General features: G+C 36.0%; 4 protein-coding genes across 5 annotated transcripts in view; 1 reads left to right on the top strand and 3 right to left on the bottom strand.

Moving 5' to 3' along the window:
• Positions 1-495: 495 nt before the first annotated feature.
• Positions 496-2817, bottom strand: Sra (sarah). Its single transcript, XM_021326031.3, has one exon. It carries the CDS (start codon positions 2586-2588, stop codon positions 1920-1922), a length of 669 nt encoding a protein of 222 aa, XP_021181706.1. The 5' UTR covers positions 2589-2817; the 3' UTR covers positions 496-1919.
• Positions 2818-3039: 222 nt separating this feature from the next.
• LOC110370277 (histone deacetylase complex subunit SAP18) lies at positions 3040-3931 on the top strand. The gene is made up of 2 exons (XM_021326021.3): positions 3040-3279; positions 3450-3931. The coding sequence occupies exons 1-2, from the start codon at positions 3205-3207 to the stop codon at positions 3852-3854; spliced, it is 480 nt and encodes a 159-aa protein (XP_021181696.1). The 5' UTR covers positions 3040-3204; the 3' UTR covers positions 3855-3931.
• Positions 3932-4355: 424 nt separating this feature from the next.
• On the bottom strand, positions 4356-13606 carry LOC110370275 (uncharacterized). Its single transcript, XM_021326020.3, has 2 exons — positions 13448-13606; positions 4356-5593 (listed from the first exon to the last, which is right to left on the bottom strand). The coding sequence occupies exons 1-2, from the start codon at positions 13460-13462 to the stop codon at positions 4532-4534; spliced, it is 1077 nt and encodes a 358-aa protein (XP_021181695.1). The 5' UTR covers positions 13463-13606; the 3' UTR covers positions 4356-4531.
• Positions 13607-17673: 4067 nt separating this feature from the next.
• Positions 17674-24444, bottom strand: part of LOC110370279 (organic cation transporter protein) — a 55615-nt gene continuing 48844 nt past the window's right edge. For both annotated transcript variants that reach the window (XM_021326023.3, XM_021326024.3), the window contains exons 2-7: positions 23041-23222; positions 22170-22504; positions 21645-21965; positions 20790-21420; positions 20410-20537; positions 17674-19273 (exon numbers count right to left, since the gene is read on the bottom strand). In XM_021326023.3, coding sequence (XP_021181698.2) covers positions 19210-19273; positions 20410-20537; positions 20790-21420; positions 21645-21965; positions 22170-22504; positions 23041-23222 — 1661 coding nt within the window. In that variant the 3' untranslated portion in view covers positions 17674-19209. The remainder of the gene's footprint in view (positions 19274-20409; positions 20538-20789; positions 21421-21644; positions 21966-22169; positions 22505-23040; positions 23223-24444) is intronic.

Genomic DNA, 24444 nt, shown 5'->3' with positions numbered 1-24444 from the left:
AATGCTAAGTTGGTTCATTTAAATTCAACTCTCTAATATAATGTGGCTCGCGCAAAAAGTGCCTGTGCAGTGCCCATTTCAAAATTTTCATTCAAATAAATAGATCTAAAAATAACAAAGGAACTTTTAAGTTTTTACAATTGTATCATTATCGATACAGCTTCCCTCAAGCCTGCCAAGTTTCTACTTGTAAAATGTTTATAAAAACTACAACAATATTAATTCTATAAATAGGTACATATTCAACGTTGATGTGAACGTTTTTCTCTGAATTTCAATGCAGTATATTGTATTTGAATGGTTCAATTTTATTTTCGTGTTTTTATACAATTCTTATAGTATAGTTAATTACTATGTCAGTTTTGGAGACGTAAATTTTCTGCTATTTATTTTTAGACAAATCTTCTTTAGCCTATGAATTAAAAACTTAAAATCAAAAGTATATTGTATTGAACCATTCAAATATTTTTAAACAAATGTAGTATGTACCCACCATTGAACAACAAATTTAACATTTATTTAGACATATTATCACAAAATTCTAATGCTACAAACTTTTTATAATTAATCTATAGTAAAATTGAAGCCAAGGTTTGAATTAAGAATTAAGTAGATGGTAACTAAGAATTACTTAAAATGAAGTAAGAGATAAGGCATATGCTATGAGATTATCAGCAATAAATAAGTCAATGTAATAAAAAACCAGTGCTTAAATAGCAATAAATAGACAAACACATTGATTACCTTAATTGAGAACAAATACCCACAGGTGGCCTTAGAACTTAATAATTTCGCAAACAAAATACCCAAGTAAAAATAATTCCACTAACCAAATTAACAAAAAAAAGATAAATTTGTCCATTTAAAAGAGAGTATGTTTAGTAAAAATGGCTGGCTTGCAAGAAAAATAACAGACAGAAGTTTGTAACTGTCTTATTTTGTTATCTTCATAAAATATTCAGCTTTTTTTTAATAATTAGTTTTAATATTTGGTTTTATTCAAACTAATATTGAGTTTGATATAAACTGCTGTACTTTTCTCAATACGTCAGGTTTAAGTTATAAGTAGTCAGGATGGAACTGAATCCTTGATCCGCATCCATCATCGCTTGAATGGACTGAATAAAATGAATTATTTTTTTAATTTTCCCACATTGTTACATAATTTTTAAACATAGCGTTATTTCTGTTCCTGTTCATATCCTATATATATGTGACAATGGCTTATTTTTTTTTATGAATCTTTGATGATTATGTCCCTATAAGTTATTGGCCTTGCAAGTCAGCCTAAAGAACAACATGAAATTGGTATGCCATGACAATTTTGACACATTAATAAAATATTAGCATTACACTTAAGATTTTAGACATTAATTGAATACTGACAATTACTGAAATATTGTAGATTATGAAATAAAACACTATATAATTAAAAAAAAGAAAAATCACTGAGCAACCACCTTATACTTATGGGGTTAGTATTTTTTAAAGGCTCGCTTTTCTGATATGTTTTTAGCTATTGTCCATACTTTGTTTTCATAATAATTGCTAATAATGAAATGGCCATGGTAAACGCTACTATTTAAAGCATGTTGCATAAAGATAATAATTAATAGTGTAACTTAAGTGTTAAATAAGCAATTTTAAAATTTAGTTTGATAAAACATAGCACCAATTTAATTTTGTGTAATTTCTGTAAAATTAATATCCATCTCAAGAAGCAAACCTAGACTAATATTGTTAAAGAATTTCAAAAGCTCACTTTTCTAGAGCTTTCAAAAAGTTGCCAACTTCAGACACCTTTAATGTCTTGGCTTTACATGTCATAAAAATTGACATGCACAAATTGAATAGAAAGCATTCATTTTTACTACTAATCTAATTCATAGTCACTAAATTTAATTCAAAAGGCATTTGTATCAATAATCCGGACAACGAGTATGAGGTATCTTAGCTACGAGTGGGCTTTGATCTGATGTCATCGCAGTGTGCACAACAATAGCCGGCTGGGTGGGTGTGGGAGCATGCAGTTCATGACTCTCTCCAGGAGCCAGGCTGGCCAGTGCCGCTAACAGATCATGGTTCACTAAAGGTTCATTTTCTTCACGAGGTTCCCAGCCAACCGGAGGACTGGACGGTGGCGAGATCAGGAACTGCTTCACAGGAGCCGGCGGTCTCAGGTTCTTCAGTGAAACAGGCGTTACAGGTTGTGCAAAGTAACAGTTGATTGGCGAATTATGAAACTGGTACTGATGCAGTTGAACGCGAGCATTAGCAGCAGCCAGAGGACTGTCGTAGTTGACGCGCAAACGTTTGAAACTACGCAGCCATTGAAATGTTATATTATCTGAAAATGTGCGGAATAAGTCTTCCATTCCTTTTTTTAATTTTTCGTCCGCAAATACTTCACTGTGTATGTTTGTGACGATGACAGACTTAGGCAGGTCATCGAAATCGTCGACTTCATCTTGCACATCGCTCTCTTGTTCTAAATTTGCTATATTGGGGTGAACGTTAGGCATTCCATCTTCTTGGTTGATGTATACGTCGTCTTCCCGAAATGAGTCTTCATCCTCTCTATGAGCCATTTTAAGCCAACTAACTATACAAACAAATACGCACGTATTTTATTGCAGAAATATTAATAATTAACTTTATGAAAGCATAATATCAATTTTAACGCACAGAAAAATATGTATTTTTATTTTCTACTAATCGATTAGTGCGATTTTCTTTACTGTCAAGTGCCTGTCAAGTGTCAACAATGACAACATAATATTTTTGTAACAAATTAATTCTGCAATTTTTGTCAAATAAATTTAAAAACTAATAACGGATAAAAAAAGTTACCTGTATTGATTTGATCAGATTTTATATGCACACTTTTCAACACTACAGATAAGTAGGTTTTAACTTTACTTATAGAAGTGACTTGATTGATAACGGCAGTAAATAGGCGGTGAAGAAAAGTTGCGGAATGTACTCACCATAAACAATATTTTATTTTAGTAAACCTACTAAGCTGTGATTATCTGTGGCAGTGGCTTCCATTATATTCATAGACAAATAAAACATGTTTACTTGTCAAATAAAATAGGAGTTTTAATTCTTGCAATTTCTGGCTTCGATCTCTGTATAGTATTGTTACAAAATATTTGACCAAATAAAATACTCAATAATTTTAATTGACTATTATAACTTATTATGAAAATGGCAGGACTAGAGTCCATGATAGTTGAAGAGGTTAAGCCCGCAGAGAAACCGGTCGATAGGGAGAAGGTAAGAAACAAATACCACCATAATATAAATAAAATAACATTTCAGCAATTTTAGAATTATAAATATATATTCCTTGATAGCTAACTCACTCTTGTATCAATGTTTCTATTAAGTTAGTTAGGCTTGGAAGATGAATTCTTGTTTATATTTTGATTACAATTCTTTTTCAGACATGCCCACTGTTACTTCGTGTGTTTTGCTCAACTGGACGTCACAATTCACCCGGAGACTATGCAAGAGGAAATGTTCCTCAAAATGAACTTCAAATTTACACATGGATGGACGCAACTCTTCGTGAGCTTACTGGCCTAGTTAAGGAAGTAAACCCAGAGACGAGGCGTAAAGGAACGTATTTTGACTTTGCGATAGTGTATCCAGATATGAGATCACCAACGTATCGCATGAGAGAGATTGGAGTCACTTGTTCAGGGCAGAGAGGTGGCGACGATAATAAAACATTAGGTCAGGTCAAGTTCCAGATTGGGAACTATTTGGATATATCTATAACACCACCAAACAGAATGCCACCGCCTATGAGAAGGCCACAACCTTACATGAATAATCGTCCCTATTAATTGTACCTCTTTTATAATTTGTAAGTTAATTAGTAAGGTTATTTGAACTAAATAAAATTTGTCCTTGTATACAAATCTTTTAGTGTTTGAATTGTCAAATTAATTTACCTATTGATTAAAATAATGAAACAAATTTTGGACACTAATGCGTTAACAATTAATTTTGCTAATGGACAGTATTTTTTTTACATAGGAGGAATAAGATTATTTGCAGAGCCATAAGATTATTTACAGGTGTTTACTTACGTTACATTATGTAATTTATGTAGTATGCAAATTGTAACAAGTTTCATAGTTAAAACATTTAGTTTGTAGGATTTGGGGATCAATGAGTTAGCCCTCATTATTTATGTAAAGTACTATCTCAGCCTCAGGAAGCGCTGGCTCATAATAGCAGACTCCCATCGTGCAGCCCTAAATAAATTCTCAATTAGTCATACTGTACGCTTTTACTCTCTACAATAATAAATACCCAACAGGTACAATTTTGGAATAAAAACATTATTTTATAAAGTATTCACATTTATTTCCATCTCTCATTTAGTTTTAGGCACAAGTAAAACCACTTGAAGTCGACCAAATGTTATGTCAATGATAACACTTACATGACGAGACAACTTAAAATGTCCTTATATTTAAATTTTTCCTAAAATAAATATATTATGTATACTTAAATCCTAATGATTTACAGGTGATCTGAATGGCCTCTTAGATTTTTTGCCCATCGCGGCGAGATCTATCGTAATTCCATTAGGTAAGACAGCCTTATTTTCCTGATAGTCTACGAAACCTTTCTCGTCTTGCTCTTCCTTGGCTTTGTCGCAAGGAATTCCAGTTTCGTAATTGTATTCACGCTTCAGACCATCGGGGTCAACGTATCCATATTTGCCTCGTGTGATGCAGTCCACACCGATGGTCTCTTCCTTGAACGATCCATCGTCGTTCTCGAATCCCCACGTGATGCTGCCGTCTTCATTTTCATCTCTGTACTTACGAATAATTTGGGCGACAGGTTTCTTCTCCCTCTGGTGCGACTGTGTGTACTTTTGTTGAGGAGCTTTGGCGGGTGCCCTGTTAATGGGTTCCTGAGGTCGTGAATACTGTCTTACAGGCTGAATGGGTGCCTCGTCATCTTCAATGAATGGCTTAGGCTCGGGTCTGAATACAGGCCTTTGAGGTCTGCTCGAAAGAGGCTGTAGCCTCACTGGTTGTGGCTTGTTTAGTGGTTCATTCCTGACTGGGTTGAAAGCTTGGGGAGCCAACAGTGGCCGGTACTGTGTCGGCTTAATGGGTTCAAGTGGCTGACGAACGGACGACGGTGTCGACTGTGGGTATGGGGACGGGTTGTAAACAATTGGCGGTTTGGGTTGGGAAGTAGTCGTTATGTCGTAGTAATCGTTTTGGGGTTCGGCCGTTGAAAATATATTTGGGGAGAAAGCGGTTGGGGTGTTGATTTCCAATTCATCTTCTGGTTCTTCAGTGACGGGTTTAGCTGGCTCGTCGAGTGATTGAAGGCTTGGGCGCGGAGAAGCATCAACAGACTTGAATGATGGTCTCGCTAAGCCTGGCCTCCTGATTCTGGCTGGACCTCCTCCGATGGGGGCAGCCTGCAGGCGTCCCTGTCTGAATCCTCCTTGTCGGGGACCACCTACTGGTATCGCGCCGGGTATCTGCAGCCGCGGCGGAGCAGGGGAGTCATTATATTGAGCATAAGCTGTGATTACACACAGCATACATATCTGGAATAGAAGAGACGGAAACATTAATATTTAATCTTAATACCAGTTTTGATGAGAGCTTTCTAGGTTTACTTAGGTGCCTACTTATTTCTTTGTGAACGAACCCTCCATGGGGTGCGTTAATTACGACGATGACAATTCCTACTTAGACATCTATTCCTGGATACAATTACGTAAATGCAAGACTAATCAACCAACTTTTGTTTAAGCTCAATTTGGCTACAGGAATGTATAACGCAACTAGTGAACTGGCCCACTTTCCAGTTTCCAGGTACATGGACGTTGTTTACGAGTGCAGTGCGTCTTGTAACACTTGATACCATTCATCCAAGTAATAGCTAATGTAGATATTATCGCGTGCCTTATTCTTATTCTATTGTTAAGCTATACAAATGCCTATCTGCGCAGTTGATTACATTACGACAGCTTAGCAAGAGTTTCTAAACGGACCTACTTTGTGCGTAGAACGTTTTCAGAATATTTTGTAGTGCAAACAGCCTAGTAGGTACAAGTACCGACTTACGTGTGTCGATACAATGTATTTCTTTATTAAGCTGTGAAGGTCGGTAACTTAATTCTGATGTAATTTGTTAAAGATTTGCATTGTAGCAATTTGGACAATTTCCTGCGGATTATAGCGTTTATGTAAACTCAACGAGGTATTTAGGTGGATATAATTAATTGATGCAAATGTCTTGTTAAATCTTTATTGAACCGTGTGCTAAAGATAGTTTCTACGAGTGCAGCGGGTTATTTGTAAATGTTGAACAAGGACATCGCTTTACATAGGTATGAGTGCATTATGGAAATAGGCATTTGATTAACTGAGCATTAGATTGCAAGTGTTATTCTTAGCCACGAATATTTAGGGCGAGTTGCACCATCTAACCATAACGATAACCAGACGATAACGATAAATTGCCGATTTAACCAATTGACGGTAATTTGACGACTGGTTTTGGTTTCGATGCCAATATGTAGGTAGGTGGCGCAGCTCAACCTAAGGTTGAGCTGCGCCACCGACTCCGTGTAAATCTATTTCAGGGCAGGACAAAAATTCCTTTACCTCTGAGGCTATATAATTGCACTGTATTTCACAGCAGACATCCTAGCTATTACGTAGAGTTACATAAACAACACCGATATGACAGCATTGCATGAGATAATAGGAAAATTGTTTGTGCGCTCGGAAGCCGCGGTATGGAGCAAGAGGCTCGCTAGTTTTTTCACCGTTTATCTGATAAATCAGGTTGTAATATAGTTTTTATTTATGTTAGTCAATCATGTACAATCATATCGTTATTGTGAAACGTTGTCAGTGAGGCAGTTCGGTTTATCGAGCTAGTAACTCGTTGAGTTGTGAATTGTCGCAACATGCAAATGGCACCTACTCAATCTACTTTCCGAAATCGATGTATATTTTGTAATAAACTTTATTTTTATTTACGTGCTCGTTTCGGATTTTCTTTTTATTGCAAAACTATGTTCATTAACGACAATATACGAAAGTATAACTTGAGGTACGAAGGAGAATTCGTAAAAAGATTGTATGAATATCCAAAAAAGATGGCGTGTGTGATGGAGTTCTTAATATCAATTTGGTATTCACCATTATTGTTCTCTATGTTGTAAATTGTGTTACTACATTTGGTTAATGCCTAAACCTTTTAAGCACATAAAACAAGCGATAGAATTTTCAATTCAGATTTAAATTAGTGTCATATTCCGGGTATAGATATGTGTTCTACAGAGGAGAAATAAAGTTCTCACAACAATTGTCACCTCGCAGTCGATATGAATGAGCTACAAATTGTTCACCCATATCTACGATTCTTTCTTTTATGAAATCGCTCTGAGTGTGTATTTAGAAAATAAGGAAATTCTGTATTGTTCGTCACGGTCGCGAAAGTGAGTGCATCGTGTGATCTAGACAGTGAGGCTATCAAACTGTGTATCATTACGGGTGATTCAAATCGCGTGATCAGCAGAATTCCAAGTGACACCTCAAATTTATTACTACGAAAAACTAGACAATCTTGTTTAGGTTTAGTTAGACAGCTGTCTGGAATGTGGATAGATAACTATTGGTTGCAATATCGAAGGTAATGGGTGGCCAATTCACGCAGTTCTCCTACTAATTGAAAAGTGTATCTTGTTGAACTTTTACCCGATATGGATAAATATCAACGACCGTATAAGCTGGAGTTTAAAACCTTAACTAACTTAAATCTTTTCAGTATACTGGAGTTTAGTTTAGCTTAACTAATAACATCTTTGTAGTAACTCTTGCGCAGTACTTCAAAACACCGTTTGCGAAAAGTTCAAGGAGCAGACATTAAAATTCAAAAAGTTTGATTGTTTAGATTCAATGAATAGTTGTTTCTTGCGTACGATGTTTAGGGCGTGAGCAGACTGATCTGAAAGTACTAAGGACGCCCGGCGCAGGCGCACGCTTCCGCCAGTCAAGGTGACTACGTTGGAATGGCGAACCATACACTAAATACCTAATTATTATTGCACTATCTATTAAATGTCACGATTGCTTCAGACAATTCATAAAATTGATACTAATCTTAATGCCTTTTTTACTCGCATTTTGTTGATTTTGATGAATTAGTCTTGAATGTTAATTGTTCCAGTCATGAAATGTTAACATGTTAATTGACACTTCAAAACAGCGCACGGATAAATAACGTTTCATTTTGTATGAGCTGGACTATTATAAAAATACTTTTAAGAATGAAAGCAAAAGTGATATTAATTAAGAAACTGAAATTTATTTTGACGGATAATGAACTCATAACATGTAATAAACAGTTTATTATATTTACAAGTAAGCACACACTTCATTTCGAAACGCTTTTCCAACACACGTAACAGATAATATGGGGTGACGCAGGTGCTAGAACGCGTTGAAGTCTTTTGTAAGAAGCTGATTGAAATGCACTTAAAACGGCCGGTATTCGATACGTTATTGAGTTGGTACGTGCGGAGAATGTCCAATTATCTTCGCATGTATGTTTATCATATAACTTGGTGCATCGTAACCGTCATGCATTGTTGGGCGACAATTAAATCGGCGCGTAAGTGCTGTCTACCTCAATACTTCCATGACCACGTATTACGTAGGGGAACACAACACACAATAAAGTAAAGACTACTTGGAAAATTATTAATCAGGAAACTGGAAAATCGACAAATATTGAGAATAAATTAGAAATATTCGCTGATAATAAACGTATTAGTAATGCGGCTGACGTAGCCATGGCATTTAATGAGTTCTTTGCTAGCATACCGTTAACTACGACTCGCTCCTTGAGTTCTTCTGCTACGGACGCTGAGAATCTCCTGCATAATAGTGTCCCTAAGTGTGACGCTATTTTTAGTTTTGAGCAAATAACGCCAATTGATGTTATTAACGTTTTTAATTCGCTGAGCTTAAAAAACAGTGGTGACTATTGGGGTATTTCCATTAAACTATTAAAGAATATTATCGACATTGTGGCCCCCTATCTTGCTATCACATTTAATAAATGTATTGAAACCGGAGTTTTTCCCGACCTAATGAAACTAAGTAAAGTCATTCCTTTATTTAAATCAGGCGATAAGAAGGATGTAAATAATTTTAGACCCATATCCATCTTACCCGCTTTTAGTAAAATATTCGAAAAATTAGTACTCAAGCAGTTACAAAGATATTTCAATGTTAATAGCCTCCTTCATAGTGAACAATATGGCTTTACAAAAGGTCGTTCGACAACAGATGCTGGTGTAGCTCTTTTAAAACACATTTTTAATGCGTGGGAAAACTCTCAGAATGCCATTGGAGTATTCTGTGATCTCTCCAAAGCATTCGATTGTGTGCACCACGATACGCTTCTACGTAAATTACGTTACTACGGAGTCCAAAATGAAGCTCTTAGCGTAATAGAATCCTATTTAAATAACAGAGTGCAATGCGTAGATGTCAATGGCGTCAAATCATCAGGTTTATCAGTCCAATTAGGTGTGCCACAGGGCTCAATATTAGGTCCGTTCTTATTCCTGGTATATATTAATGATCTACCCTACCATCTGAAGAATATCTGTGACGTTGTACTGTTTGCAGATGACACTTCACTTATTTTTAAAGTCGACAGAAATAGGGATCAATTTAACGACGTAAACAGTGCACTTTCGTTGGTTACACACTGGTTTAGTACTAATAACTTGGTCTTAAATGCGAAGAAAACAAAATGCCTTAAATTTACTCTACCGAACGTGAAAAACCTAGGCCCGAATATTATATTAAGTAACGAGGTTCTAGAAACTGTCAAATCCACAGTATTTCTTGGTATATCAGTCGATAGCAGTCTTCAGTGGGGCTCGCATATAGCTAGCCTCGCGGGAAGGCTTAGCTCAGCTGCGTACGCCGTCAGAAAAGTAAGACAATTCACTGACGTAGAAACAGCTCGAGTAGTCTATTTTAGCTACTTTCACAGCGTTATGTCCTACGGTATTCTTCTGTGGGGCAAAGCTGCTGATATTCAAAACATATTTGTATTACAAAAACGAGCTGTTCGTGCGATATACCGGTTAGGTAGTAGACACTCGCTAAGAGAGCTCTTTAAAGAAATAGGCATTCTTACTGTGGCATCACAATTTATCTTTGCCAATATACTTTACATTAGGCAAAATATTCATTTGTACACCAAAAAAAGCGATGTTCACAGTATTAACACTAGAAACAAGCACAAACTGTGTGTACCCACTCACAGACTTCATAAGGTTCATGGATCATTTTTGGGGCTCGGTATTCGCTTTTATAATAAACTACCTCTAACTTTACTACAATTACCGTTTAACGCATTTAAATTACAAGTAAAGTCAATTCTTTCAAAGAAGGCTTACTATAGCATTAATGATTATTTAAATGATAGGAATAGTTGGTCGCTAAGTTGAACGCGAGGCAGCTCATTCTTGTTATCACTATAACTAAATTATTAACTTATTATTAATGTTTACTATAATTGACATTACTTCGGACATTAATTCTGAATTATAATTGAGTTTATTTTTTATTTACTTAGGGAAGTTTTGTTAAACTTTGCTTAGCATTGTTTCTTTATGGCTTGCTAGTGACTGCAGCATTTCTTACATGTTCTACTTTTGTTGAATAGCAGCAAGCACGTCATGCTCCCTTAGACGGTATGGCCAGCGGTAGCGTTGGGGGTCGGGTTGTCCCCTTCCCTCAAAAATGTGCGAAGGGGGCGATGGCTGATCCTCGCGTTATACTCGTGAACGGGTGCTGCTGGCGGTACCAGGTCGTGTTGATGGCTATTGACACTTTATCAATTTTAGTATGATTTTCTATTAGCTTTTTTTTTTTTGAAGAAAATAATAATACTGTAGTCCTAGCAGGTACACCTTGTTTGTGTTGTACAGCTACAACGTAAACATCTATGCGCATGTAGGTGGGCACGCCGATTTTATGCTTATATTAAAATACATTTTTATTTTATTAACAGGAGGCTTTAGATACACTTAATGGACTATAAGAAATGCTTGAGTACTTAGTCTTTATAGGTGTAAATCTGTGTGCTAGCCTACTTGTGTTCAGTGTGTTTTTTTTTTTTCCTTTTTTAATATTATATAATAGTTATCATGTGATAATGATATTTTTATGACTTTTTGACTTGTTTTGTATACATTCTGGTTCTTCAAACCTTACAGACAGACATGTGTTGCTGGGGAGTTTGTTGCGCCACTTCTTCTTCCCAGCAAAAACACATAGGAAGTGGTGAAGGGCGGGCGTTTTTGGGGGCTGTCTTTTGTTTTTGACGTTCGAAAAGTGCTGATTTATCAGCCTAATTTGAATAAACGATTTTGAGTTTGAGTTTGAGTTTGAACAAAAACCAAGGTTAAGTAAGGTACGATTTCTTCTTTGATTACCTATTGTTGTACCCTCCAGACTTTGCATGTATGTACTCTACTGTATCATACATATGAAACGTCCTCTTGAATCACTATATATTGCCGGAATATTCATAAAATTTATTGCCAGATTAAAGTTCTAAGCGTTCGTAAAGAGCAAGCGACTTTGTTTTATGCACTAAAGATGAAAATGTTGCTATACAATTTTATATAAAACATAAACATAAACTTGTAGTTTTAATGTTTATTGGGAAAGTAATTAAAAGTAGATATTCATTAATATTTATAAGAGTTGCACGATAGCTACATATATTGTGAAGCTAAGTGAGAAAGCTGAGCAAAACCTGTCAGTATCTCGTTCTATAGAAAGGAAAAATCTGGCTTATTATTATGGGAGTTTTCTTATAAGGGTATCACATCTATATTTATACTTGATATTGCACACATTTATAGAGTATGGCAGGTTTTATTTATAAATTAAAACTGACTTATTGTGAATTGAGTAAAATGTAATACGTACATTATAGTAAAAATACATTGGTAAATAATTTAGGTATTTGCAGAATTTATTTTAAATCTCAAGTAGGTACTATTTGTAAAATTATCCGAGGAAATGCCAAATAACCGGAAAGGGTAGACACGCATTAGTAAAATAACTATAATTATAATGTAAACTAAAACTACAGGATGTAAAACCTCATTCATTATGCATATCCTAAAATTTCGTGTGTCTGTGGAATGAAAACGTGTCTAATTTCAGACACAGTTGTTTCTTTCTTACGCCTGAACGAATTGAAACATTACTGTCGGCATACATCAGTGTGTAATCGAGCTTTTGTTTCTAGGTCTCGGCACTGCGGCTACTAAATACTAATTAACATTGCAAGCCTTTACAAGTCGACATTGATGACCGACACATGCTGCACCATCGGGCAAGGATTACTAGTTACCGTACAATCGTAAATTGTTCGCGATTTCGGAATATCGATTTACTATCGATACGAACTGCGTAACACCGAGCGGCGAATGAGTTTTCAACTCGAGTTTTTGCAGTGAACGGCCACTATTTAATATAACTGTTGAAATAGAACAAGTTATGCGTATCCAAGTCTGTATCTATCCAGTAGCCGAGCCTGTTCGAAGCAGTGGGCCAGTGTGGTAACGTCGCCGCGAGCCATGTGCCCAGCTCGCGTGCTTTACGTAATCCAGCAGTTAACATGACAACGACTAACTTGCCAAATTATGTGTTAGTACCGAACAATTAGTTCCGCCTTGTGAATTATTAAGGGCGGTACTTATGTCGGTATGTTGTAAGGTTACTGGAGCAATACAGGCGCTGCTGCAGTACTCTGTCACCTCACGATCGCCCTCAAGGTTGCCGCGAAATCGATACCTCGAGCACCGCCTCTATGATCGACCTGAATTCTATACAGATATTAATTTACTTGTATATTATTCATTGAATGCAACTAAGAACTTGTTGTGCCTAGTCATATAAGTAGTTAGATAATATAGTCATTTGTATATTTTAGCGAACCACTTTCACAACGCGGTGTCCTTACAGTATCTAAGTGTACGAGTGTGCTTATTTATAGTAACTTGATATAGTTTTATTTGTTACAGTTGTTGTTATCATTGTTTTCAAGGTAAAGATAGTTTATTTTAAGCAAAATTAAAAGTACTTTTAGGTATTTAATTTAATTAATGGGTATATGTGATTTTATTAATTATTAAAAATGAAAGTAAATTATGACAATATCACAAAAAAACGACTCTTAAATATTTCACCTTGAAAGAACTCGGAAGCACTGATAAAATAATTAAAATTTAAAAATAAAATCACTTTCAAAATTTTTGTGGAAAAAAAGGGAAATAAATTATAAGCTGGTGGTATGTAAATGATGTAACCGCCCTTGGCGAGGGCACGGCACTGAGACTCACCAGCAATGCACGCATGATGTCCCGGTGTCCTGCGCGAGTCACGTCACTATCACGCAGCGAACAACCAACAAATAAAGGAAACGCCTCCCGCGCAAGCTATATGAGGTCGCCCACTCTCGCCCTGCGCCCGACGCGACCACCATACCTTATTGCAAGGTGACCAACTGTGAACGCATGCCCGAAACACACGAACCTAATCAAATGCACCACTATACAAATCGGCTGCGCTGGCCGCGAAGATACCGCTAAACGATCTAATTATTTAAAAATCGATTGTTTCTATCTTTTGTATTCATAACGCGAAATGTTACATTATTTTCATTCAAATTATTTTTATTTTTGTCGATACAGTTAAATGTTAAAGAAGGTATTCTTATTTTACGTCGTGTTTCTGGATGCCTACGGCTATGGATGTTTCTGCCCTATAGTTCTTGCGAACCGGATTGGAAGTGTGCCACTAGAACTATTGAATGGCAGAGGATGTATTAGGTAAGCATCAATCCACGCCTATATCGAACCTTCATTATCTAGGAATGTTATTGGATCTCCTCGAATGCTTTACTTTGCACACTTCAAAAGCGCAAATGTCAGATCGTAAGATTTCAAATCTGTTAACATTTTAGAGCTAAACAAGGAAATAAAGTTAAAAAAAAAACAACATTTTGTTATGCAAGATCAAAGCAGCAACTTGTGAGACAAATGATCTGGATAATAACATGTATGAACTACGTTTGTCTGTGGTTCAAGATTCTGTTTGAAGGTTACATTTATTTATATTACATTACACCGTATCCGCCATGCACGGTGCAGTCATATCAAGATACACATCATTACATTAGACCTCTAACTGTTCATATTGATCTTATTTCCTTTTCTTTTAAACTTGCTCTAGTTTATTTTTAAAATAACGTGTACATATAGTAATTAAGTAACATAATTTATGTTTGTTTGCATAAGTAAACAGTTGTTATTTTATGAGAAATTTTAGCGCTGGGTTTGGCAAATATCCACCTGACCTAAATGTCGATCAGCTAAATATATGAATAAATAATTCTAAATGCACACATGCATACGTAAAGCCGGAGTAGTTTGTGGGCCAGTTGCTTAAGTTACGTACATTGTAATGTCTTGCGCGACCTCAAATAATCTAAAGTTCATGTTTAATGAAATCAAAATCAGTATTCCGTATTCAGTTTTGAAGAATTGCAACTAATGGGCATGCAGACGTCTGTAACACATTAGATCGCATATATACCTAATTATGTCAGCTTGTACTAATACACCTGTGTCTCTATTAAATGCTGTTTATAATTCTGGTAAAATGAATGTTCGGTTGTCTTTAGCTTATGAAAGATTGCTAGATAGGTAATTTAGTAATCTTTCAAAGACCTTTGTAAAGAAGGTGAATTATAAAGTTGATGGTTGAAAGAGAAGTGGATGGATGGTTGATAAATAAAATAAGTACATGCTGTGTCGACTATCCAGAAGTTGATTTGCTATAAAGGTCAGGAAAATTGTGATTACGATGTAGCTTCTAAAGTTCATTGATCGACCAAAACAAAGCAAGGGAGTGACCTAAGATATCCGATGGCTTCGTCCTCAGTGGGGCTATTGTGCTTTCTGTAATTCAATCTAAATGGTCACAGAGTCACAGCATGCGATATGTTAGGTGTGGCAACGTCGTGATTGTTACTTTTAATGTTTAGTGGTTTAATGACATTGCTGTGCTCGAATTAAATGTGACTGCGCAACTTCTACGCTTAAAAACTAGCAAAGTAATAGCTATGTTGATCATAGTTGATCAAGCATAAGACTCATAAGAATTGATAAGAATATATTTCTATTTCATCTAAGCGCAAGAAACCCTAAAGTATACATACTTACGTACATACATAGCATAGCATGGATGTGTATTGTAACCTTGATACATAAATTGCAAGAAGTGTACTAGTTGCTCCTGATTTGACCTCTCTGACATGTGCATAATAACTTCTGTCATCAACTATTGCATAATAAACGGTGCAATAATAAGATGACAAGTTCTGTCAAGATCAAGAAGCTGTATGCTTACTCTAAGGTAATATTCAGGAGTTCCACTATTTAATCTGTGCGTGTTTCAACCCGTTACAGATTCCTCACATTATTTTCCGAGGATGACAAAGAACACAAACAAAACCAGTATGTTCCGTTGGCAGTTGGCTTTAACCAGTGCAAATCTCTATGTGAGGCATATAAAACAGATGACGGTGGAGTCATATTATGTGCCGGCATGTCGCAGGATAATGCATTTGGGGTGTATTACATCAGTGTGTTTCACTGTCTGCACGTCGTAGTCGAGTCACGCACTCGCAGTAAAGTGTATCGGCAGCATCACAACACGACCGAGTGAGAGTTACCGTGGCCATAATAGTTCATTCCCCGCTGCGCGCCACTGTACACATTACAAGCTTCATTTAATTTTCCGACGCTGGAAAGGCGCGAGAGAAAAGTGATACACTTAATTATATCCTGGTCGTGAAATGTTTATGCCTTTATATGGTGAAGATGAGATTGCATATCTTTGGGAAACGTGTTGATGGCTTTTCGTAGAGCAATAAAATATTTACTGTAGTTTCCAGAAGTAGGTAATAAGGCAGTTAATACGTAATAAAGCCTACGCCATATTTTCATTTGTGGAAACTACATAAACTGGAATGAGTTTTGAATTACCAATCAATTTTTACAGATTGGTTTTCAGCAATCAATCGTTGCAGGGATAAATCTTTTCTAGCCTAAAATATTTTATGAACCGCTTGAAATGGCATATATTAAGTAAATACATCATGTATTAGATAACTGTGGTATGCTACAGGTGTGTGACAAGCATGCTATGATGGCCGACGATGTTCGTAAGTAGATCAATCTTTCTTTAGCCGATTGTAAGTCTGACTACAGGCATTACAGTCACATGATTGGATTGTTATAAAATACTTAACTTTATATAATGTTTGCGATGTGCGATTTCTTTTTACTTGGAATTATAGTTTTTGTCAAAAATAAACCCTGTTGTTAAAATGGTTGTGAACGCAACGATGAAAGAGCATAAAAAAATAATATCCTGCCATTATCACTTTGTCAATTATTCTGAATCAAAATTTTGTCTAAGGCTGTACTTGAATCCTTATATGGCTGTATATGGATTTTTGTACAGTTTAAAAGGGGGATAAATCAATTGCTCTAAATATATCGATGAAGCTCTTCGATGTAACTCTTCAAGTCAAACATAAACATTGTGCATGCCTAATGCCTATTACACATTAAAACGCTTGACATAATTTCACTGGTCATTCCCAGTACTAGTGACTGAGTTGTCTACGCGGCGGTATGGTTATGTCGCCCAGCGCCGTTATCCGTCCTGCATCGCCTTTTTCAATGGCTTTCTGATTCGACACGTATTCTATTTACCACCACAATAGGACCTGCACGAGGTCATATTCATATAGGATAATTACTATGCATTTAGGTTAGTGTACAACGGGTGAATGACCAGAGAAATTAGCTTTGACCCCTTGCTACTCCGCTATGAAGTATAACCGATGGCTGCAATATCAATTTTCTGAAACCATCGGTTTAGCAAGATGTTTAAATTTTACCTTGAGAGTTCAACGAAATCAAAAGTTTACCATTGAAGAGTTTTGAATACAATGAGTGTAAGATACGATCTCAGCGGCTCAACGTGTACCTACTCACTCATCGGATCAACTTTAACATAAGCACAGATACAGGTACAGATACACATACACCGAGGAACTTTTGTATTTCATTGTGATATTGTACATCCTACGCAAAAGAGGTGTCAGTCATAATCAAAGCGTTAAATGTGTTTGAAATGCCCTCATGTGTGTGACTGTATGCTCATGTGGAGGCTGGTCACGTTTGTCATGTCGCAGGCCTGTCACCGTTACCGACATTTTGTAATGGCGACTAAGGGACCGCCACCGCCCTAGACGAAGGAGTCAATGTCCCGACGATCCGCAGCGCGGCCGTGCCACCTGCCGATTTGTATGACCGCATGCATGAAGCCGCGGTCACCGCAACTCTCAGAGGCAATTCTTCAGTATTGCGGTCGCGCCGATCTTCTGGCATACATTCAAGCGTTGTGTAACCCACACTTTGATAGTTCAATCTATGTACATCGTATCGATTAGACTCGATGAAAGCTTATTGAGGACGAATAACAGGCAAACTTAAAAATTATTAGTTTATTTCGAATAATTACAGATTGGTGTAATTTGTCATTAATTTATTTAAACGATTCATGTTTAATAGAAACAGAAAGAGTCATTAAATGTTTTACATTGATTACCAAATAAGTACATGAGCCAAACATTAATAAGAACGTATTTATGTCTACTGATGGTAACTTCGTGTTAGGTAACATGAAACTATGGGGTAGTCTATGTACTAAGATGCTTAAATTATGTAAATTACTTAAAATGTATACAATAAATATTCTAATTGGTAAGAAATACAGGTACATACTTCCCTAATTGTAATTTAAGAACAATAATGCGTAAGTTGATATGATTCATTAAGTATATGATATGATTCATTGTAACTATTAATGTCTGCATTAATAGTTACAATCTTGTTGTTTGATTTTTTTGAAAATCTGACTGGAAAAGTTTGGAACATCACTTATTTAAAAAAAAATACCTATTGGTCTAATAGCGATATTAAAAAAATATAATGTAACAACAATTATATTAAGCAATTAGATTTCATATTATTTACGAAAATAAACCGTTACTTTTATAACGTTTTTAACGTAACATGCATATAAATTATATAGTTACTGTAATTGTGTTCGGTCATTGCATATTGTTAGCGAATACCTACTCAGTTATTTCGTATTTTATTCGGAAAATGTTAGAAATACAAGCAAAGTTCAGAATTGATAGTAATGATAATAAATCTAAAAAAGCCTTATGGAGAAGAATTGATAGACATTTAAAATTTCAATAGAAGCATTAAACATTTAAACATTGCAAAACAATATAATGTAATAAACTTAAGGCGCCAAGTCAAATAAATTCAACGTAAGTTTCATTCATTGGCTAATTTGGGATATTGCGAGTTCATCTGCGTAGGCAGTATTAAAATAAATGTTATGCCTATAAATAAGTGAAATATAAATGAAGGATTGCGAAACAGCTACGTTAAATAGATTTTAAGATTATTTAACCAGTCGGGTGTCCGGTATGATGATATTCGACTTTCAACTTCTAATTAATTGAACCAATTCACATGTTTTAACTTCTTAAGCTTAGTAAACTTGGATCTTGATATGATTTATTTGGTTTTTGGTGACCACACTTTTCTTAAATTGACTCAACATTTAATTAATTGATATCTTAGGGAAGTCATTGAGTAATTAAATCTAATTAGATACATACTAATAAAATATTGCTCAAGCCCTACTTTGCATTAGTTAAGAATTATTACTAGTTTAAATAGACTCTTCACTTAATCTAGATTCTTAATTAAAATATCTACAGCACTAATTAATATGATACTGCTTTTCCTTACAACTGTACTTTACACATACAACGTACTCACAGAAGTGATACCTTTAGGCCTTCCGTGATATGTTGTTATTCATAGTCATACTCATCTACTTAAAACTGTTAATTAAATTCGAAAAATTCTCACTATTCACTGTTCATGCACTTTGTACAAAGTATGTTACTATTACACACACAGATTGCTTCAACATTTCACTGCTATTGCCCTCTATCGTCGGTAATAGTGAACGTTCCATTACGCGGTGAGCTATCGTACGTGGGCCTGAAACAAAACACAACGTTAATATAAATCGACCTCCTAGATATAGATGGCGCTAGTCATACGTTCAAACCACAAAGGTCTTGTACTTCAATAACGTGTAATACGGAAATTGCAGCGTAACCGCATGGGACAGAAGGATTATTCACACCTTGACCTGGTTGTATCCTGCAACAGGGCTTGGTTACTCTCACATTAACGACAGGTGACTGCCTTGCTTTATTTATAGTTAAGATACATTCACGGCACCTTTATTTTCAAGTTGCGTGTTAATTCTGCCCTTCTTGATTTTTAAACGGTTTTATTTAGCTCACCCCGTTTGTTTTATTATTTATTATTTTTATAACTTGTATTTAATATAGTTTTAAAATAAAATCTATCCCTGAAATGAGAAATACGGTAAAAATGGAGAAAGAGATCATGTCTAAACAATTGAGTTAAATAGGCAAAAAATACGGACATAAAACTATAATATGGTTTTTATCAGCTATAAAGTTACTGCCCTACAATAGGGAGCTAGTTTCATCAGGTGAGATCTAAGGTTTCAAGGTTTGTACGTTGCGCATGAGTTTGAACTTATACGCGATCGCCGACCACTTAAAATTAATTTATCAGCATATAACATGCGTTATTATTGATCACCGATAAGACAATTAGCATTATTAGTGCATAATATAAATAATAATTGGTAATTTAATATCTAAACACTAATTGTAAAACATAAATATTTAGATTTGTCTGGTTACGGAAGAATATTTGAATATACTTTAAGCGATTGATACCGGTTATTAGTGAGTTCAAAAACTTTATGGGATACAAAGGACTCATTAAAGATAAAGATTAAGATATTTTATTTTGTACGGCTTGTTCTTTTGTAAGCAGTTTGAGGTTTTTGCCTAATTAATGTTTAAAAGTGCATTCAACCTGGGCAAGCAAGTATTACACGAACCCTTTATGAAAAAAGAATCCAATCCAAATTACATACAGGTACCAAACTAATAATTATATACCCCACAGATACAAAGAAATCTTCATTCTATGCCATTTTGTAAAAAAATATTTTTTCAAACAAAAAATATTTTTGAGATATCTCGGCTCATTTTAAAAACGTATTAAGGTGCAACCTCTACAGGACTTACCTTTTCTTATCAGTCACAGGTTCCTCTTGTTGCTGGCTGCTGGTGCCAGATAACAGCAGGATTATGGCTCCACCAATAGCAGCCAACGCCGCGATCGTCAGCATCGGCAAGTGCTTACTTAATATCGACTGTAAATAACACAAAATAAAGTTCAAATTACAATCGCAACAAACCAAGACTTTTTGAATCCAGGAAGCAGTTTATGCAGTATTTAATAAGATAATTTATGCTAAATCCTTTATGACAAATGTGAATGCGACTCATGCATGTAAGGATGTCTGCTTCAACTCACAGAATTTAATCATCAGGAAGTTCTTAATTAAATGTAATTTTCGTAAATTAACCACGGTATTTATATGTATTTTTTTTATTTATCTTACCAGTTTCCATAAGTACGGAATGCATATAAGTCCAAGCCCGGCTGCTATCTGACTGGCACCCACGCCGAGGTTTCTTACCACCGTTGGGTAAAGTTCCACAGTGAATATTGGCATCATCATGTTCGTGGCACCGATAGAAAACTTCCCGATCATCAGGCAGGCGATCTGGATCCAGTCATCGTTAAGCGCAATCGAGAATATTTCACTAGCGACGCAAGCGAGTCCACAAGTTAACATGCTGATGAAAATCGGTATCCGCCTTCCAGCCTTCAAGAGAATCGGGATACTAATCGCTACTGCTGGTATTTCGACAACAGCTAAGATCATGGATGTGACGTGCAAATTTCCCAGGTTGAAGTTTCCGATGTTCAGCAGTAGGCCATAGTAGGCGATAGTCATGCAGAACCATGATAAGAATAGGCATATTGTCCTCTTGCGTAGTACTCCCGTGAACAACATGGCGACTCTGGGTAGTTCACTGGTCTCCTCCGGTTTATGCAGTAGCAGCAGTTTGTCGATGTCAGCGGGGAATTCGCGCTTGTTAATCTTGGCAGCTTTCTCCAATATTACTTTGGCTTCATGAGTCTTTCCCATACTGAGCAGCCATCTCGGTGATTCTGGTAACACAAACCTGTAAAAATAATATTTCAATGTTATGAGGAAGCATTTACAACTTAATTTATTTGTAGTAATTAAATGACTACAATGTATAACAATTTAATAGGATGTACTCATTACTTTGTTAATTTTTTTGCTCAAATTAAATATTTCAGCAATATGTTTATTCGATAGTAAAAAAGACAAGCGCTCAATGTAACTGTAATTTTATACAAAGACAAACAAAAGAACCCTCACCATAGTGCAAGTAACAGACATCCGGGAATAGACAAGCTCAGTTGCAGGTCCCGCCAGTTCGGCAGAACAAGAGACAACAGCGTCACAATGAGGTACGCTAGGGGCAGCCAGAAGAAGTTGCACACTCCTGCAATCGTCACCCACTTGCCTCCCACCAGTTCCACAGAGAGCACAAAGGCAGCATATACCACGGAGACAGAGACGAAGCCCATGATTAGTCTTACGACCACGTATTGTACGAAGGAACGGACCAGCAGTGCGAGGATAGCCAGCGAGCTCTGTGCCACCATCATGCTCATCAGAATGCGTTTGCGACCGAATCTGGAATGTAAGAAAGTAACATTAATATTTTACAGTATCTTTTCCTCGTTCACATAAAATACAAGGATAATTATGCACTATAATTGAAAATATGTATTTTTGCCATTACTTTGATTTTCTATATAAACGGGCCAGTATATTGCATGTATACGTTTAGTGTACGAAGTTTACTTCTAGGAAAATTGTAAATATGAGCATCCTTACCTATCAGATATCCAGCCACCGACCACTCCTCCGATGCCCACACCGACTAAGAACATGACTTCGGCAAGGCTCGTGAGGTGAGCTCGGTCACACACCAGATTCCATTCCGATATTATCGTGCTCCCAACTTCGGACCTATCATAGCCGAACTCCGTGCATTTCTGGAAGGAGTCTAAGAGAGGAGCTGTGTGGTTCAGTATGCTCTCAACTGTCACATCTGAGGTGAGTGTTCTCACGGTGCAACCTCCATGAGGCTGGCTGTAGTTTATCCACGCCGATAATGGTAGGCTCGATAAATTTGCGGGCCTTCTGCACCAGAATGTAGTGTCCTTCATCTAGAAGTAAGATAATAGAAGAACAGTTAGGAAATTATATTTAAAAAGTTGATAATGTGGTGTGTTGACGTAAATTGTTATTGTAGTAAAGTATCAACAGGTTATTTAACCTTTTTAAAATGAAAACTTAACATTGTAGTTTCTTTGTGGTCATGATTCGAAGACGTCCAAGGTGTACCGAAATATCACCAAAGGTTCAAGGCAGGTAATGTAGTCAAAAACGTAGTTTTTATTTTAAACAGGTTAATTGTGGCCCTTTGTTTCAAAAATGACCCTGTAGTATCTTGGAGAATAACATTCTTGTAATTTTATGTTTGGACCATTTTTTAAGTCCTAACCCAATAGTACTAAAAATAAAAGTATACTAGGACATACTGGTTATTAAATCGTAGCAGGTACTGTGTATTATTTAACCTATCCCAAACACCAATTAGAAGTCAATTAGAGCAATAAAGCAACGTGCCGTTCCACTGCACACAAACTGCATTTGGGGTTATCTAACCAATTAAAAAGGTAAATAAATCATAATAACTTACGGTGAACGTCGGCAGGTATATGTGGAATGTGCAGGGCAATGAGAAGAGAGACAGGAGGAAGGTCATCAGCAGCTGCCAGCGTCCATACTTGCCGATGATGGTGGAGACCACGTCAGGACCATCGTCTTCAACTGGCGAGGATACCTGATTCTTCTCTTTATTCGTCCCTTGTGTTGGGATTACTGCAAAACAAGAAATAAATATTTAGAAAATTGTTCTTATTATCCTTTGTTTTTGTAGCCGTAACTTAGGTAATATAACACAAAAATATACTTTTGTAATCTAACTTAGCTCGTTTTTGTTTTGCTAAATGTTTAGACAAATTATAATTCGCAAAATAAGGAAACAAAAATGTGCAATAAAAATGAATTATGACTCGACATTAAAAAAACACATTTTTATAAATAAAGTTCCACTACTTTCCGCACATTTTTAACTTCAAACAAACAATAGGTAATTAAGTTATAACCCCTGATACAATTATGCATGTAGTTGTAGGTAACCCACCTAAATGCTAACTAATTATACTGGAAAAAAATACATATTTGCCACGAACATGTAACACGAGTATGTACATCAATTCTTGTACAGTACGGGCAATATACAAGATTAATTACTTCTTAGTACTAGAACTAAGATTAGAGTATCTTTGTTATACGAATTAATAATACTTCGTAGCGATATTTAATACCGAACCAAAGAGATTATGTAGCAATTCGCGTACCGTGACGGTAACTAGGCACAGCTTTGAATAATTTTTTGTCATATGTAACTTAATCGGTTATGGGTAGATTAATTTTTCAGCTCATAAATTAATGTAGTCTTAAGAGAAACTGTTTCCGACGAGTCAAGGCTGTATTGCATTACAGCAGCAAATGATTGTTGTAAAAACGGTATGGTTTGGCTGCTGCTACTAAACATTAAATTGGAGTAGGATTTTATTATTGATAATAATAGAGGGCTCGATCTGCTGATCTTAATAAATATTTAATACATTATTTAATGCTCTGATTTGAAAGTAAGAAATACTTCTCAGTATAAGCTTTGTTTCAAAATAAATTATAGTTTTGAAATCGTAAAAACTGAGACGCTATTTGTTTTAGTTTGAATTATGTTATGGTCAGAGTCAAACCAAAACTTACAACGAAAATTAAATCATTCAAACAACGCTCCACACAAGAAAATCTGTGTTCTTCAAATAGATGCAGAACGTACAAATGGACTTAAAGCTCAATTAGAGCTCGTGCTCTCGAGTATCGAGTCGCGTGCGCCTGTTTGACGCACCACGTGCTTTTCTCGCGAGAATTTCGCGCGCGCTTCGCAATAATTAACAAACACATATGCTCCCGCGCCGGCGCCTTGACAATGATCTTCATTGCAACTGTAACGAATGACCTACTGCTG

This window comes from Helicoverpa armigera, chromosome 7 (genome assembly GCF_030705265.1).
Source record: "Helicoverpa armigera isolate CAAS_96S chromosome 7, ASM3070526v1, whole genome shotgun sequence".
Taxonomy (NCBI): Eukaryota; Metazoa; Arthropoda; class Insecta; order Lepidoptera; family Noctuidae; genus Helicoverpa; species Helicoverpa armigera.
The sequence above is the reverse complement of the archived record's forward strand: the minus strand, read 5'-3'. Positions and strand labels throughout refer to the sequence as shown.